Raw genomic sequence first — 13,068 nt, 5'->3', positions numbered from 1 at the left:
CAGTGGTAGAGTGCTTGCCTAGTATATGTAAGGTTCTGTATAACCCCCAGCAAACCGCCTCCCAAAAAAGATTGTTTTCAAAGGCAAAGCAATTTTTTTAAAAAGATATTTGCTAAGCCTTCTAGCAGCTTTTGGTTTTATATGGATTGAATTCAGGGACATTTGTGACAATTGAAATTAAACCAAGAGAGTAAATTCTAAGGAATGTTACAAAAATGCCCTTCACCTCCCAACACCACCCAGTCTTCTTATAGCTCTGGATGGCCTGGGATTTGTGATCTTCCTAAAGGACTGGGGCTGGGCCATTGCTGCCCGGCTTAAAATTTTACTTCTTAATTACATTTTCATGTTTAACACAGGTCACCTACAAAGCTCCAGTTCCAACAGGGGAAGTTTATTTTGCTGACTCCTTTGACAGAGGATCTCTGTCAGGGTAAGTGTTTTCATGGGGGTAAAAGTTTGAAAGGTGAATGTCTTATAAATAAGAAAATACTGGGAAAGTTCCTGCTCCTTTTTGAAGCAGTATTGGGGTTGAACCTAGTGTCACATGTGGGAGGTAAGTACTCTGCTGAGAGCTACAGCTTTAGAAAGTGGGCCCCTGGGAATCCTGCTGAATAGAGGGAGGAAGGATTGTAGGAGCCAGAGGGATCAGGGAGATCACAAGAAAACCCACAGAATCAACTAACCTGGGTTCATAGGAGGGAAACTGGTCACGAGATATATATATATATATATATATATATATATATAGAGAGAGAGAGAGAGAGAGAGAGAGAGAGAGAGGGGGAGAGAGAGAGGGAGAGAGTTTGTTTTTTTTTTTTTTTTTTGGCTATTTTTTCGGTGTTTTGTTTTGTTTTGTTTTGTTTTTTTGTTTTTTTGTTTTTGAGACAGGTTTTCTATGTAGCCCTGGCTGTCCTAGAACTTCACTATGTAGACCAGACTGCCCTTGAACTCACGGAGGTCTTCCTCCCTCTGTCTTCCAAGTGCTGGGATTAAAGTTGTGTGCTAACACCACACAGCTGGGATATAAACTTTTGAATGAAAGAATGAAATGAAAGGAAGGAAGGAAGGAAGGAGGCCCCAGAAAGGAAGGAAGAAAGAAAAGTAGGCCCCTGGGATTTCATTTTAACAGGCACGTGCAGTGGTACAGCTCCAGTGTTGCACATGAACGTTGTCTTGGAACTTTGCCTCTTGTTGCTTTCATTGTTGTTCTCCTCTACCCTACATTTCTTTCTTTGGGAATTTTTTGTTTTCTCTTGAGCTTATTAAGTAGGCTAGATGGACTAGGGAAAAGATGCTACTCGAGGCAGCATTTCCTGTCACATGAATTTTAACTCGGGTTTGTCTTAATTACAGGTGGATTTTATCTAAAGCCAAAAAAGATGACACTGATGATGAAATTGCCAAATATGATGGTGAGAATATGCTCTAGATACAGTATGATATCAAAGAGGCATCTTGTTTCCATGGCGTCTCTTTTAAAACATAACATGCTTTTTAATTTTTGAGAATTTCATATGTGTATATATTGTATTGATCACGCACGCACACACACACACACACACACACACACACACACACACACACACCTCCCCTGACTCCTCCCTAGTCTATTTCTCTTCGTTCCTCCCAGTTTAAAGCCCAGTGATTCCAGTTGCTCACGCTGGGGTTAACCTCTAGGTCCATGTCCTTAAGACTAAGTAAAAAGATGTTTGATGCTAAAGTGATGATTCAATCAGGAGCATGTGTTGCTTTTCCCAAGCCAAGTTTGGTTCTCAACACCCATGTCAGTGGCTTACAACCACCTGTAACTCAGGCACTAGGGATTAGAAACCTTCTGGCCTCCATGTGTAGCTAGAGTTTTCCTGCCTTGCCCAACCACAGTCAGGACAAATCTTTGTCACCCGCCAGTTCCACAGCCGCTCAGACCCAACCAAGTAAACACAGAGACTTATATTGCTTACAAACTGTATGGCCGTGACAGGCTTCTTGCTAACTGTTCTTATAGCTTAAATTAATCCATTTCCATAAATCTATACCTTGCCACATGGCTTGTGTGGCTTACCCGTGTCTTTACATGCTTGTCAGCTTGTCATGGTGGCGGCTGGCAGTGTCTCTTCACCTCACCCTTCCGCTTCTCAGAATTCTCCTCTCTCCTTGTCCCACCTACTTCCTGCCTGGCCACTGGCCAATCAGTGTTTTATTGACCAATCAGAGCAATTTGACATACAGACCATCCCACAGCATCCATGGGTATTCACATAAACAAACACAATCACAAACAGAAATAAAAACTATTTTGTTTTCCTTTTAAAACTTTTTATCTTTGAAATTAAAATACAATTACATTGTTTTCCCTCTTTCCTTTCCTCCCATGCACCCTATGCTCTCTTTCTACTTCATGGCCTCTATTTTTTTATTATATACCTTTTCCCCTAAGTATACGAATACAACTTGCTCACTTTGTATAGAAAGTTGTTTGCATGTATATGATTTTAAGACTGACCACTTGGTAACCAATTTGGGCCTCTTCCTAGGGAAGACTAATTCTTCTTCCACTCCTGTCCTGGAACTTGCTCTGTAAATCAGGTTGTCCTAAAACTCAGGGATCTTCCTGCCTCTGCCTCCAAAGTGCTAGGATTAAAGGCTTTTGTCACCTTGCTTGGCTGAAAAATAAATAGTGTAAAAAGATATTTTCAGATTTTTCCCCCTTAGGAATTATACCATATTTGTATATGGCTTTAGATGTAATAGAAATAGACCTATTTAATAACCATGTTAGAAATGGAAGTTCCAAGCTGGTTGGTGGTGGCACACGCCTTTAAATCTAGCACTGGGGAGGCTGAGGCAGGCTGATTTCTGTGAGTTCAAGGCCAGACTGGTCTACAGAGTGAGTTCTAGGATAGCCAAGGCTATACAGAGAAACCCTGTGTCGAAAAAAAAAAAAGGAAGTTCCTCTTTAGGTGTACTGAATATAAAGTTATATACCTACAGATATTTCCAAACCACGTTCTACCCTTTAACAGATAGACACGCACTCTACAGTACCTCATCTTACAGGTAAATGTAATGGTAAATAAACATTGATCATTGTGATACTTATACATCCTGGAATTTAGTTTATTACCATTCAAAAAACCTTCATTGGTACGGCTAACAGTGGAGAGCTTTTTTGTATTGTCTTGTAGGAAAGTGGGAGGTGGATGAGATGAAGGACACGAAGCTTCCAGGTGATAAAGGACTTATACTGATGTCTCGGGCCAAGCATCATGCCATCGCTGCTAAACTGAACAAGCCTTTCACGTTTGACACCAAGCCTCTCATTGTTCAGTAAGTTCAGTGCCTTCTTGATAGTGTGTAGAAAAGGTAATCTCGATACTTAACATGCAACAAAAAACCCATGAGATGTTGACAGTGGGAATTTTGTGTGAATTTGAACACGTTGAGTGGTTTGGTTTTTTTTTTTTTAACTGCTTAGCAAATTGCTTCAAAACGTTCTGGTTGTTTACTCTCTTGATAGCAAACAAATGTCTGAATTTTGCATTAAGGATTGATTTTTTTTGTTGTTGTTGTTGATTTTTGCGGTTGAGTGGCCCCATGAAAGCAATAGAGGATGGAACCCTTTGTGTGGAACTAATCATAGGACCTGTGATGAAATGTGACCAAACTGGGGAGAAATGAACTGGGAAGTGTGATCTTGCAAAGTGCCATAGCAATTATTATTATTATTATTTTTTTTTTGCTTTTTCTCTTTGAAACTAGGTATGAGGTTAATTTTCAGAATGGAATAGAATGTGGTGGAGCCTATGTGAAGCTGCTTTCCAAGACCTCAGAACTCAACTTGGTAGGTACTCTGTTTATGTACAATTTGTTTTAAAGATCTTAAGAGTTTGGAGTGTAGCTCAGTGGTAGAGTACATGCCTACCAATTCACAGGGCCCTGGGTTCAATCTCCATCCTTTAAAAAGAGAGAGAAGTTTACAAGACTTACGAAAATAAAGGCTGTTCTGCTGTCAAACAACGGAGGCTTGACACTGATGGGCTTGTGACTTGATAAGGTGACTGTTGAAGCTTTAGCTGTATTTTTTAAAAAATTTATTTATTTATTATGTATGCAGAAGAGGGCACCAGGTCTCATTACAGATGACTGTGAGCCACCATGTGGGGGCTGGAAATTGAACTCAGGACCTCTGGAAGAGCAGTCAGTGCTCTTAACCTCTGAGCCACCTCTCCAGCCCCGCTTTAGCTGTATTTTATCTCTGGTTTCTTAACTGGAATTTTTAGGGGTTTTTGTTTTGTGGTTTTATTTATTTTTTGACACAGAATCTGTGTCAGGCCTGGAACTTGCTCAGTAGACAAGGCAGGCCTTGAACTCCAAGAGATCCACCTGCCTCTTCCTCACAAGGGCAGGGATTAAAGGTGTGTACTGCCAATTTTCTGTTTTCTCAAGTTTATTTCTTGTTTTTGAAAGAAGCTTATATGCATGAAACTTTGTTTTCTTAAGCATTTTAATATTTCTGGTGAGTGCTAGTTATGTTTCATTGGTGTCTGAACAAGCACTATAAAGACATGAGATTTTCTTTAAAAGAAATAGGTTAATTTGTATTGAGTTTTTTAAATGATTATTTTATTTTATGTGCATTGGTGTTTGCTTGCATATATGTCTGTATGAAGGTGTCAAATCACTTTGAGCTGGATTACAGACAGTTGTGAGCTGCTATGTAGGTGCTGGGAATTGAACCTAGGTCCTCTGGAAGAGCAGCAAGTGCTCTTCACTGCTGAGCCATCTCTCCAACCCCTTGTATGGAGTTTTTTGAGGAAGTATTATATACTTTTCAAAGTTTGCTTTTTGAATTCTTTGACTAGAGTTAATTAAAGCACTTCACCTTTGTCTCTTAAGGATCAGTTCCACGACAAGACCCCATATACTATTATGTTTGGTCCAGATAAATGTGGAGAGGACTACAAACTGCACTTCATCTTTCGCCACAAAAACCCCAAGACAGGTGTATATGAAGAAAAACACGCTAAGAGGCCAGATGCAGATCTGAAGACCTATTTCACTGACAAGAAAACGCATCTTTACACATTAAGTAAGAAAACCCAGCTGCTTGGGGGTTTAAGACATTGCATACTTATCATCTGGTTAATGTTAAGTTTGCAGACTTGAATACTTATGCTTATCAGTAAATGCCTTTTCTTTATAATCTTTGGAAAGACCCTATGTACTATCTTCCAATGAAAATGGATAACAGACTATGCTCCAACCTCACCAGGAAACTAACTACTAAAATGCTTATGGGCTCAAAGTAGAAGTTGATGGAGAGGAGAAACTGTATGGTGACTGAGAAGGTCTCAATGCCATGTGTGTAAACTAACAACTTCCATGGTCACAGGTTTACTGCAGAAAGAAAACATGTGCTAATAGGAATGTGAAAGAGTGTTCTTACCGAATTCTCCACAGGTGCCCCTGCCCTGAAGACATTTCTACCAGGGTCCAGAACAGAAGCTACAAGCGGCTAGGATATGAATCTAAGCACACAGAGTTCTTTATAGTCCATTCGCTTTATTCTTCTCAGTCAATTCTATCTGCACAGTTTCTTTTCTGTTCTCATACTTAGCTCCTCTCAGTTCCTTCTGCTGTTCTCTCATATCTGTCTAGTTCTTTCCATCTTCCTTCTCATCTTTTTTCCCCTAAGTACACATTCGCGCACACACACTCACACATTTCCATTCATTAACAACTTGTTAGTAAAAACTACAAAGTAAACTCTCGGACAAGTATTCTGATAAGAGTCACACTTGGCAAAGACTTGGTCAGCTTAATTGGTGACTGACAACAGCTATAGGTTGTAAAAAGTTCTGGCTATCTCTTAAAAGGATAGCTACAAGGGTTACAAGGAAAGAAATGAAACCAATGAAAGATTTAAGGAAAAGGCAAAGAATATGTGTACTGTTTTATGTGACTAATAATATTCAGACATGGTTAATCAGTTAACAGCCTTTTTCTGTTAATCACCTGAATCTCAGGACCTATATATACATAATTAGTCTGCTGAGCCTAAAATCTTGCATTAAAAACTGGTGTAAAAAAGCCGGGAGGTGGTGACAGCAGTGCACGCCTTTAACCCCAGCACTCAGGAGGCAGAGCCAGGTGGATCTCTGAGTTCAAGGCCAGCCTGGTCTACAGAGCGAGATCGAGGACAGGCACCAAAAATTGCATAGAGAAACCCTGTCTCAAAAAACAAAACAAAAAGGCCTGGTGTAAAAATAAGTACAAAGTGTTCATTGTTTTCTGAATCAGTGGGAGGAGGTGTCAGTGGAGGAAGCTTAGGGCGGCATAGGTACTACTGATCTCTTGAAGGACTGAGATACACCAAGGACAGACACCTGCGCTATCACTTCTGGTTCACTATAATTCTTCTGAGGGTTTTGGTCCACAAGGCCAGGCACCTGCACCTCTGCTCTATGAAAGTTCGAGGACACTTAGTCCAGTCAACCCTGCTTGTCAGTGAAGAGTGTCCAGTCCACATGGAACAATAGCCTAGAATGAAGCGCATTTTTAGTATGTTTCTAATCATACAAATTGTACAGTTAAATAAGAAATCATCTTCTAGACTATCCACAATTGTGTATGCCCATAAAACTGAGATGCAATCATGAGATTACATGTACAGCTAACATGGAAATACACAGTAAATGGGGAGAATCATAGCTGTTATTGCACAAGAAGTTTGCAATAGGAAACTGCCAATTCATTCAAAAGGCAGTAATTCCATAATGCCTTGCATGATGTTTCCTCCTTGTTAAATAAAAAATTGTAATGAAATATTATTTTTTCATTATTGAATAGCTGTTGGTTAGCTAGTTCCTTTTTCATATGTGGTGTGTTGCATTTATCATTTGAATTACAAAGTTGTAGAGCAGATTGTCTTCTGTTCCTTTATATAGTAATAGGAGTTGAAGTTTGTTTTAATGCCATTTTCACAATCTGAGAAAAAAATTGTTTTTGTTTTTCAAGATAGGGTTTCCCTGTATAGCCCTGGCTGTCCAGAAATTCAGAGATCCTCCTACCTCTGCCTGCTGAGTACTGGGATTAAAGGCTTGTACCACCACACCTAGCAATCTGAGAAATTTTTAAAGTACATCTGTGGAGCAGGGCATGTGGTGCAGTTGTTGGATGTTTATCTAATGTGTTTAAGGCTCCAAACCTCTCAAATAAAACTTTAGTCCTTCCCTGGCTGCTGGCCCATGTCACAACTATCTGTGTCAGATCATTATATTAGTTTATATAGGTTTTTGGTGTTTTCCTGTGTTTATAAGTGAAGATTTTTTTTATTATTATTTCTGGGGGAGGGTGTTGTGCCTGCAATATGTTCACCACTTGCATGTCTGGTGCTGACATTACAGAAGAGTGTCTTGGTCCCCTGAAGCTGGAGTTAAAGACAGTTGTAAGCCACCATGTAGGTGCTGAGAATTGAACTGGCTCCTCTGGAAGAGCAGCTACTGCGCTTATTTAACCACTGAGTCATTTCTCCAGCCCCTATCAGTGAAGACCTTTGTGGTTTGTAGATGATTGTTGTGTGGAGATCAGAGGACAACTTGGTGAAGATGTTTCCTCTCCTATCCGAATGTGGGTTATTGGATCTAACTCAGAACATTGGGATTGTGTGGCAAGTGCCTTTATATGCTGCTGTGCATTTCACCATCCCATTCATTCATTCATTCATTCATTTTTGTGGTTGTTTTGAGACAGGTCTTACTGTGTAGCTCTCTGGCTGTCTGGGAACTCATTATGTAGCCAGGCTGGCCTCAAACTCACAGAGATCCAGCTGTCTCTGCCTCCCAAGTTCTGAGATTGAAGGCATGTGCCATTATACCTGGGTGTTTGTTGCTTAGGCTGGCTCAGACTCTATGTGTAGCTGAGAATTATTCTGATGGCCCTGCCTCTATCACCCAGATGCTAAGATCACAGGAGTGTGCTACCATGCCCAGCAAGTTTTAATTATTATTTATGTGATGGGTGTTTTTTCTCCATGCATGTCTATACACCATATGTGTGCTTGGTGCCCATAGCGGCCAGAAAAGGTTGTCATATCCTTTGCTGCTGAAGTTATAGAAGGTGTAAGCAGCCATGTAGATGTTGGGAATTGAACCCTAATGGAAAAGCAGTGAGAGCTTTCTTAACCACTGAGCTAGGAGATTAATCTGACCTAGGGTTAATCTCCAGATTGGAGGGGGAAAAAAACTTACTAAAATTTATCATTTGTAATTTCTAGGAACCTAAGGAAATGGCACTGGGGTCCTCAAGCTCTTCAGAACTAGGCTTTGTTGACTGACATTCTCACCCCATTGCCCTGAGCTCTTTGTTCCTTGACTACTCACTGGTTCTTTCTCTAGAACACATGATCTGTTGTGTTGGATTGATGGTAATGTTGGGATGAATGGTTAAGTCAGTATTTTTAATTGCTTTTAACTTCTTTTCAGTCTTGAACCCAGACAATAGTTTTGAAATATTAGTTGACCAGTCTGTTGTGAACAGTGGAAATCTGCTCAATGACATGACTCCTGCTGTAAACCCTTCACGTGAAATTGAGGACCCAGAAGACCGGAAGCCTGAGGATTGGGATGAAAGACCCAAAATACCAGATCCAGATGCTGTCAAACCAGATGACTGGTAAATCTTGGAGCTCCATCATTGAGTATTAGCAAATATTTTGTGTATTCCACACAGCTTGAACACCTAAATGGTGACTGAATGAGATCTGATTATTTAAATAATTTGTAATCGAACATTCAGGAGACTAAGGCAGAAAGATTGTGAGTGTGGAACCAGTTTGGGCTACATAGTAAGACCTTGCAAGAAAAGAAGGGGAGACTTATGTAATCTATTTTACAGGAGAAAAGTACCAATTAATGTGGCTGGAGAGAACCCAGTAGTGATATTATAAATTATCCCTCCTCCGCATTTTATAAACTACAGGATGCTAAAACTGTTGTGGTTTATTTGTACTGACAGAGTTGGCTTGTGGTAATCTCTTGGTCCAGTCATTCTAGGGCTCCTTTACTACTGGTTTTTACTGAGTTACAGTGCTAGGTATTGAACCCAGGGCCTCCAGCACACTAAACATGTGTTGTGTTACTAAGGAGTGATCTACTACCATCCACATTTAAAGCTAGCATTCTGAAATTCTTAATTGATATTTTTTTAACTTATTTTTATGTACATTGATGTTTTGCTTGTATACATGTCTGTGTGAGGGTGCCTTGTCCCTTAGAACTGGAGCTGTAGACAGTTGTGAGCTGCCATGTGGGTACTGAGAATTGAACCTGGGTCCTTTGGAAGAACAACCAATGCTTTTAACTGCTGAGCCATCTCTCCAGCCCTTATGTTTTTGTTGTTGTTTTTTTAATTAGAAAATATTTCTTGAAGTTTATTTTTGAGACAATCTCACTATATAGCCCTAGCTGACCTGGAACCACTGTATAGACCAGGATGGCCTACTAACAGAGATCTATCTGCCTGCCAAGTACTAGGATTATAGGTGTGCAACAACCACACCCAGCTAACTTTAAATTTGTGTTTGTATGTTGAGCATCTTTCCCTCTGCTTCTTGATTATTCCTGTAGTTCCATTAGAGAAATGTCTACTTGATCTTTGGCTGCTGTTTTCAGTTGAGCAGGCCTAGATAAATGATTTACAAATGATTTCTAGGATGAATTAATTGAGTTTTCTAAGAGGGTACATTGATTGATTCTCTGGCCAGTATTGTTATAGCTGGTGTTTTCTGTTTAAGGGATGAAGATGCCCCTGCTAAGATTCCAAATGAAGAGGCCACAAAGCCTGAAGGCTGGTTAGATGATGAGCCTGAGTATATCCCAGACCCTGATGCGGACAAGCCAGAGGATTGGTGAGAATTTGAGTTTGCTTTTAGAATTACCCATTGTTTTTTTTTTTTGGTTTTTTTTTTTTTTTTTTTTTTTTTTTTTTTTTTTTTTTTAAATCAAAAGCAATAGATCTGGGCATGGTGGTGCAAACCTTTGATCACAAAGAAGTCAGGCGTGTTGCTGCACACCTTTAATCTCACCACTCAGAGACAAGTAGATCTCTAAGTTCAAGGCCAGCCTGGTCTACAAAGAATTCCTGGACACAGAAAAATCCTATCTCAAAAATCCAAAAAGAAAAAAAAAGGCAGTAAGTACAGCCAAATGCCCAAGTTTAAGTAGAGAGCTCTATAAATTTCACTGTGTAAAAACAAAATTGATCTTTTATGAAAGATCATTGCTGCCAGGGATGAGAAATGAGATATTGTTCTGTAGTTTGCTGCTGATACAGCTTCAGCAGCATCTTGAGCACAGGGCTGGCTGTTCAATTGTAATTTGGCTGTACCTCCACAGGGATGAGGATATGGATGGAGAATGGGAGGCTCCTCAGATTGCCAACCCTAAATGTGAGTCAGCCCCTGGGTGTGGAGTCTGGCAGCGACCTATGATTGACAACCCCAAGTATAAGGGCAAATGGAAGCCTCCCATGATTGACAATCCTAACTACCAGGTTTGTGCCTCCTGATGGTTTACTTGTTTTCATTAATCTGTTTACTGTTAATGGTTTACTATTTTCATTATCTGGGTAGAAGTTTGACAAATAATGAGGTAGTAGGTTTGATGACTGTATTGAAGCTGTTCGATCAAGAAGAGAAAGTAATCTTAAGAGACAGTTGAATAATAAGCTAAACATAAAACCTAAAAAAACAGGAGAAAAGTGTTCACAATTGCTATGTGACCTTTGTTTGAAACTAAAAGTAGAGCCAGAGAACCTATATACCCTCTTGTCAAGTGTCAGGGTTTCTTCAGCCGCAGGATTCCGGAGTTACATTGGCCATAAGGGAACTGTGATGATAGTTGGATCTTGCCATGTCAAGTCAGCTTATTGCTTGGTCTCATTGGTTTTCTTCAATTGCCAAAAGACCGGGTGCACATGAAGTGGTAGGAATATGTATAATGAAGTTGTAAAGCCCCAGTTGTATTCTGGGAATGTATCTATTCAGATTTTTACCTGGCTTCAGTTTCCAAGCCAAGAAAATTACAGTCATTTCCATTTAGACTTTAAGATGTAAAGTATAGGTACATCTGTATGCATATACTGTGTATGCTTCTCTGTTGTAAAATTTTTTAGTTGTACATTTAGATAAGTAAAATGAAATAAAAATTATACTTTGGCTTGCCGTTGAACTATCTGGATATGTTGATACATGCCTATAATTCTAACACTTAGTTATCAGCATGAGGACCAGGAGTTGAAAGTCGACTTTAGCTATAATTAGGAGAATCAGGAGTAATTTAAGGCTATCCTGGACTATATGAAACCTTGATTAACAAAATAAAACTAAAATCACCACTGGGAAATGGCTTTACTGACTACATTCCACCAGCACTTAATAAGAGTGGAGTGGACTGCTCAGATCCAGGGGTTGGTTCCGAACAAGATCCTGGAGATTGGAAATTGAATTAGGTGGAATCCAGAAAACAGTATAAAAACATCATTAGCATTTATTGTTCTGCTGTTTGTTTAAATTTGACAAAGTTAATGCTTATCTCTGTTGATCATGCAAAATGAGTCTTATAGGTTTTCTTTTATTATTATCTGAAATGATGTTTTGAAACTTCTTTCCTTCCTCTACCCTGCCCACCCCCCATAAAACCTAGGGAGTCTGGAAACCAAGGAAAATACCAAATCCAGATTTCTTTGAAGACCTGGAACCTTTTAAGATGACTCCTTTCAGTGCTATTGGTTTGGAGCTCTGGTCCATGACTTCCGACATTTTTTTTGACAACTTTATCATTGGTAGTGACCCTAGAGTAGTTGACGATTGGGCCAATGATGGGTGGGGCCTGAAGAAAGCTGCTGATGGGGCTGCCGAGGTTAGTGATTGTTCAGTACTCTGCATTTATATCTGCTTTGGGGGAAACTGATTGCTTTGTGAAAAGCAGTTTTTTTTTAGTGTTAAGACCTGATTCTATTAGTCTCGTATTCTGGCTTTAGAGCCTGTATGTATGTACTGTTGTGTGTATGTGTATGTGCGTGCGTGCGTGCGTGCGTGCGCGCGCAGGTATTTACAATTTAAGTATATTTAATGCACTAAAAATGCTGAATCTTAGTTTACTCCTTGTATGGAATTTTCAAATAACTAATGATGTGGCTGAGCTGGGATTTGAAGGGTCAGAGTCTTGCTGGGATGAAGACATTACATTCTTCATCTGTTTCTTGAGTAAGGGACCTTTTGCAGTTGTTACAAGCCACCTTTTCCTGTACCTGTATAGGTGAAACCTCACGGTGGTGAGAGCAGGAAAGTGAGGACTCTTTCCTGTTTTTCTTATGCACATCTTAGTTTGACTCCTTTGAAAAAGAAGGAACCTAGTTGTGCCCATTCCTTGAGTAACATGGGACAATTAGAAGCCAGTTCTCTGAATTATTGTTTGGTTTTTCAGCCAGGTGTCGTGGGGCAGATGCTGGAGGCAGCTGAAGAGCGTCCATGGCTCTGGGTAGTCTACATTCTGACTGTAGCCTTGCCAGTGTTCCTTGTGATCCTCTTCTGCTGTTCTGGAAAGGTAGGAGTAAAGAGCTCTCTTGATGTCACGGAAAAATAACCAATTTACACTGTATTGACTGCGATTTTCTCTAGTAGTAGTGTTGATAAATACTTTGTCATATTTTGCATTGGCTTTTTTTTCTTTTCTTTTCCTTTTTTTAAACAAGATTCCCTGGGTTTGAGCCAGGGGAGATGATGTTTCTATCTCTGCCAGACTTTAAAAGGAGGCTGCTCTAGCACAGGTTACCTGACCGCCTTAAACAGCAATAAAAAAGTAAAATAGAAATCTTTATTTAGAATTAAAGCCAACACTTGAGTGTGACAAACACACCTTTCAGCTCAAAGTAGCGCCTCACTAATGGAGCAAGTGTTTTATTCTGCATAATCAGGCCGTGGTCAAACCTGGGAGAGGGTGCAGGGATACCGCAGGACTGGCAACTAGTCCTCTTTGCCCGGGTCCCTTCTCTAGTGTGTAGACC

At 40.0% G+C, this 13,068-nt stretch overlaps 1 protein-coding gene across 3 annotated transcripts in view; it reads left to right on the top strand.

Moving 5' to 3' along the window:
• The window catches only part of Canx (calnexin), a 29,995-nt gene that overhangs the window by 12,593 nt on the left and 4,334 nt on the right, over nucleotides 1-13,068 (top strand). For all 3 annotated transcript variants that reach the window (XM_028855029.2, XM_028855030.2, XM_037201104.1), the window contains 10 exons: nucleotides 360-433; nucleotides 1,357-1,415; nucleotides 3,189-3,330; nucleotides 3,763-3,844; nucleotides 4,900-5,092; nucleotides 8,487-8,676; nucleotides 9,797-9,910; nucleotides 10,398-10,554; nucleotides 11,706-11,921; nucleotides 12,489-12,608. In XM_028855029.2, coding sequence (XP_028710862.1) covers nucleotides 360-433; nucleotides 1,357-1,415; nucleotides 3,189-3,330; nucleotides 3,763-3,844; nucleotides 4,900-5,092; nucleotides 8,487-8,676; nucleotides 9,797-9,910; nucleotides 10,398-10,554; nucleotides 11,706-11,921; nucleotides 12,489-12,608 — 1,347 coding nt within the window. The remainder of the gene's footprint in view (nucleotides 1-359; nucleotides 434-1,356; nucleotides 1,416-3,188; nucleotides 3,331-3,762; nucleotides 3,845-4,899; nucleotides 5,093-8,486; nucleotides 8,677-9,796; nucleotides 9,911-10,397; nucleotides 10,555-11,705; nucleotides 11,922-12,488; nucleotides 12,609-13,068) is intronic.

Source organism: Peromyscus leucopus, chromosome 8b (assembly GCF_004664715.2).
Source record: "Peromyscus leucopus breed LL Stock chromosome 8b, UCI_PerLeu_2.1, whole genome shotgun sequence".
In the NCBI taxonomy this organism is placed as follows: domain Eukaryota; kingdom Metazoa; phylum Chordata; class Mammalia; order Rodentia; family Cricetidae; genus Peromyscus; species Peromyscus leucopus.
This window is presented reverse-complemented; position numbering and strand designations above follow the sequence as displayed.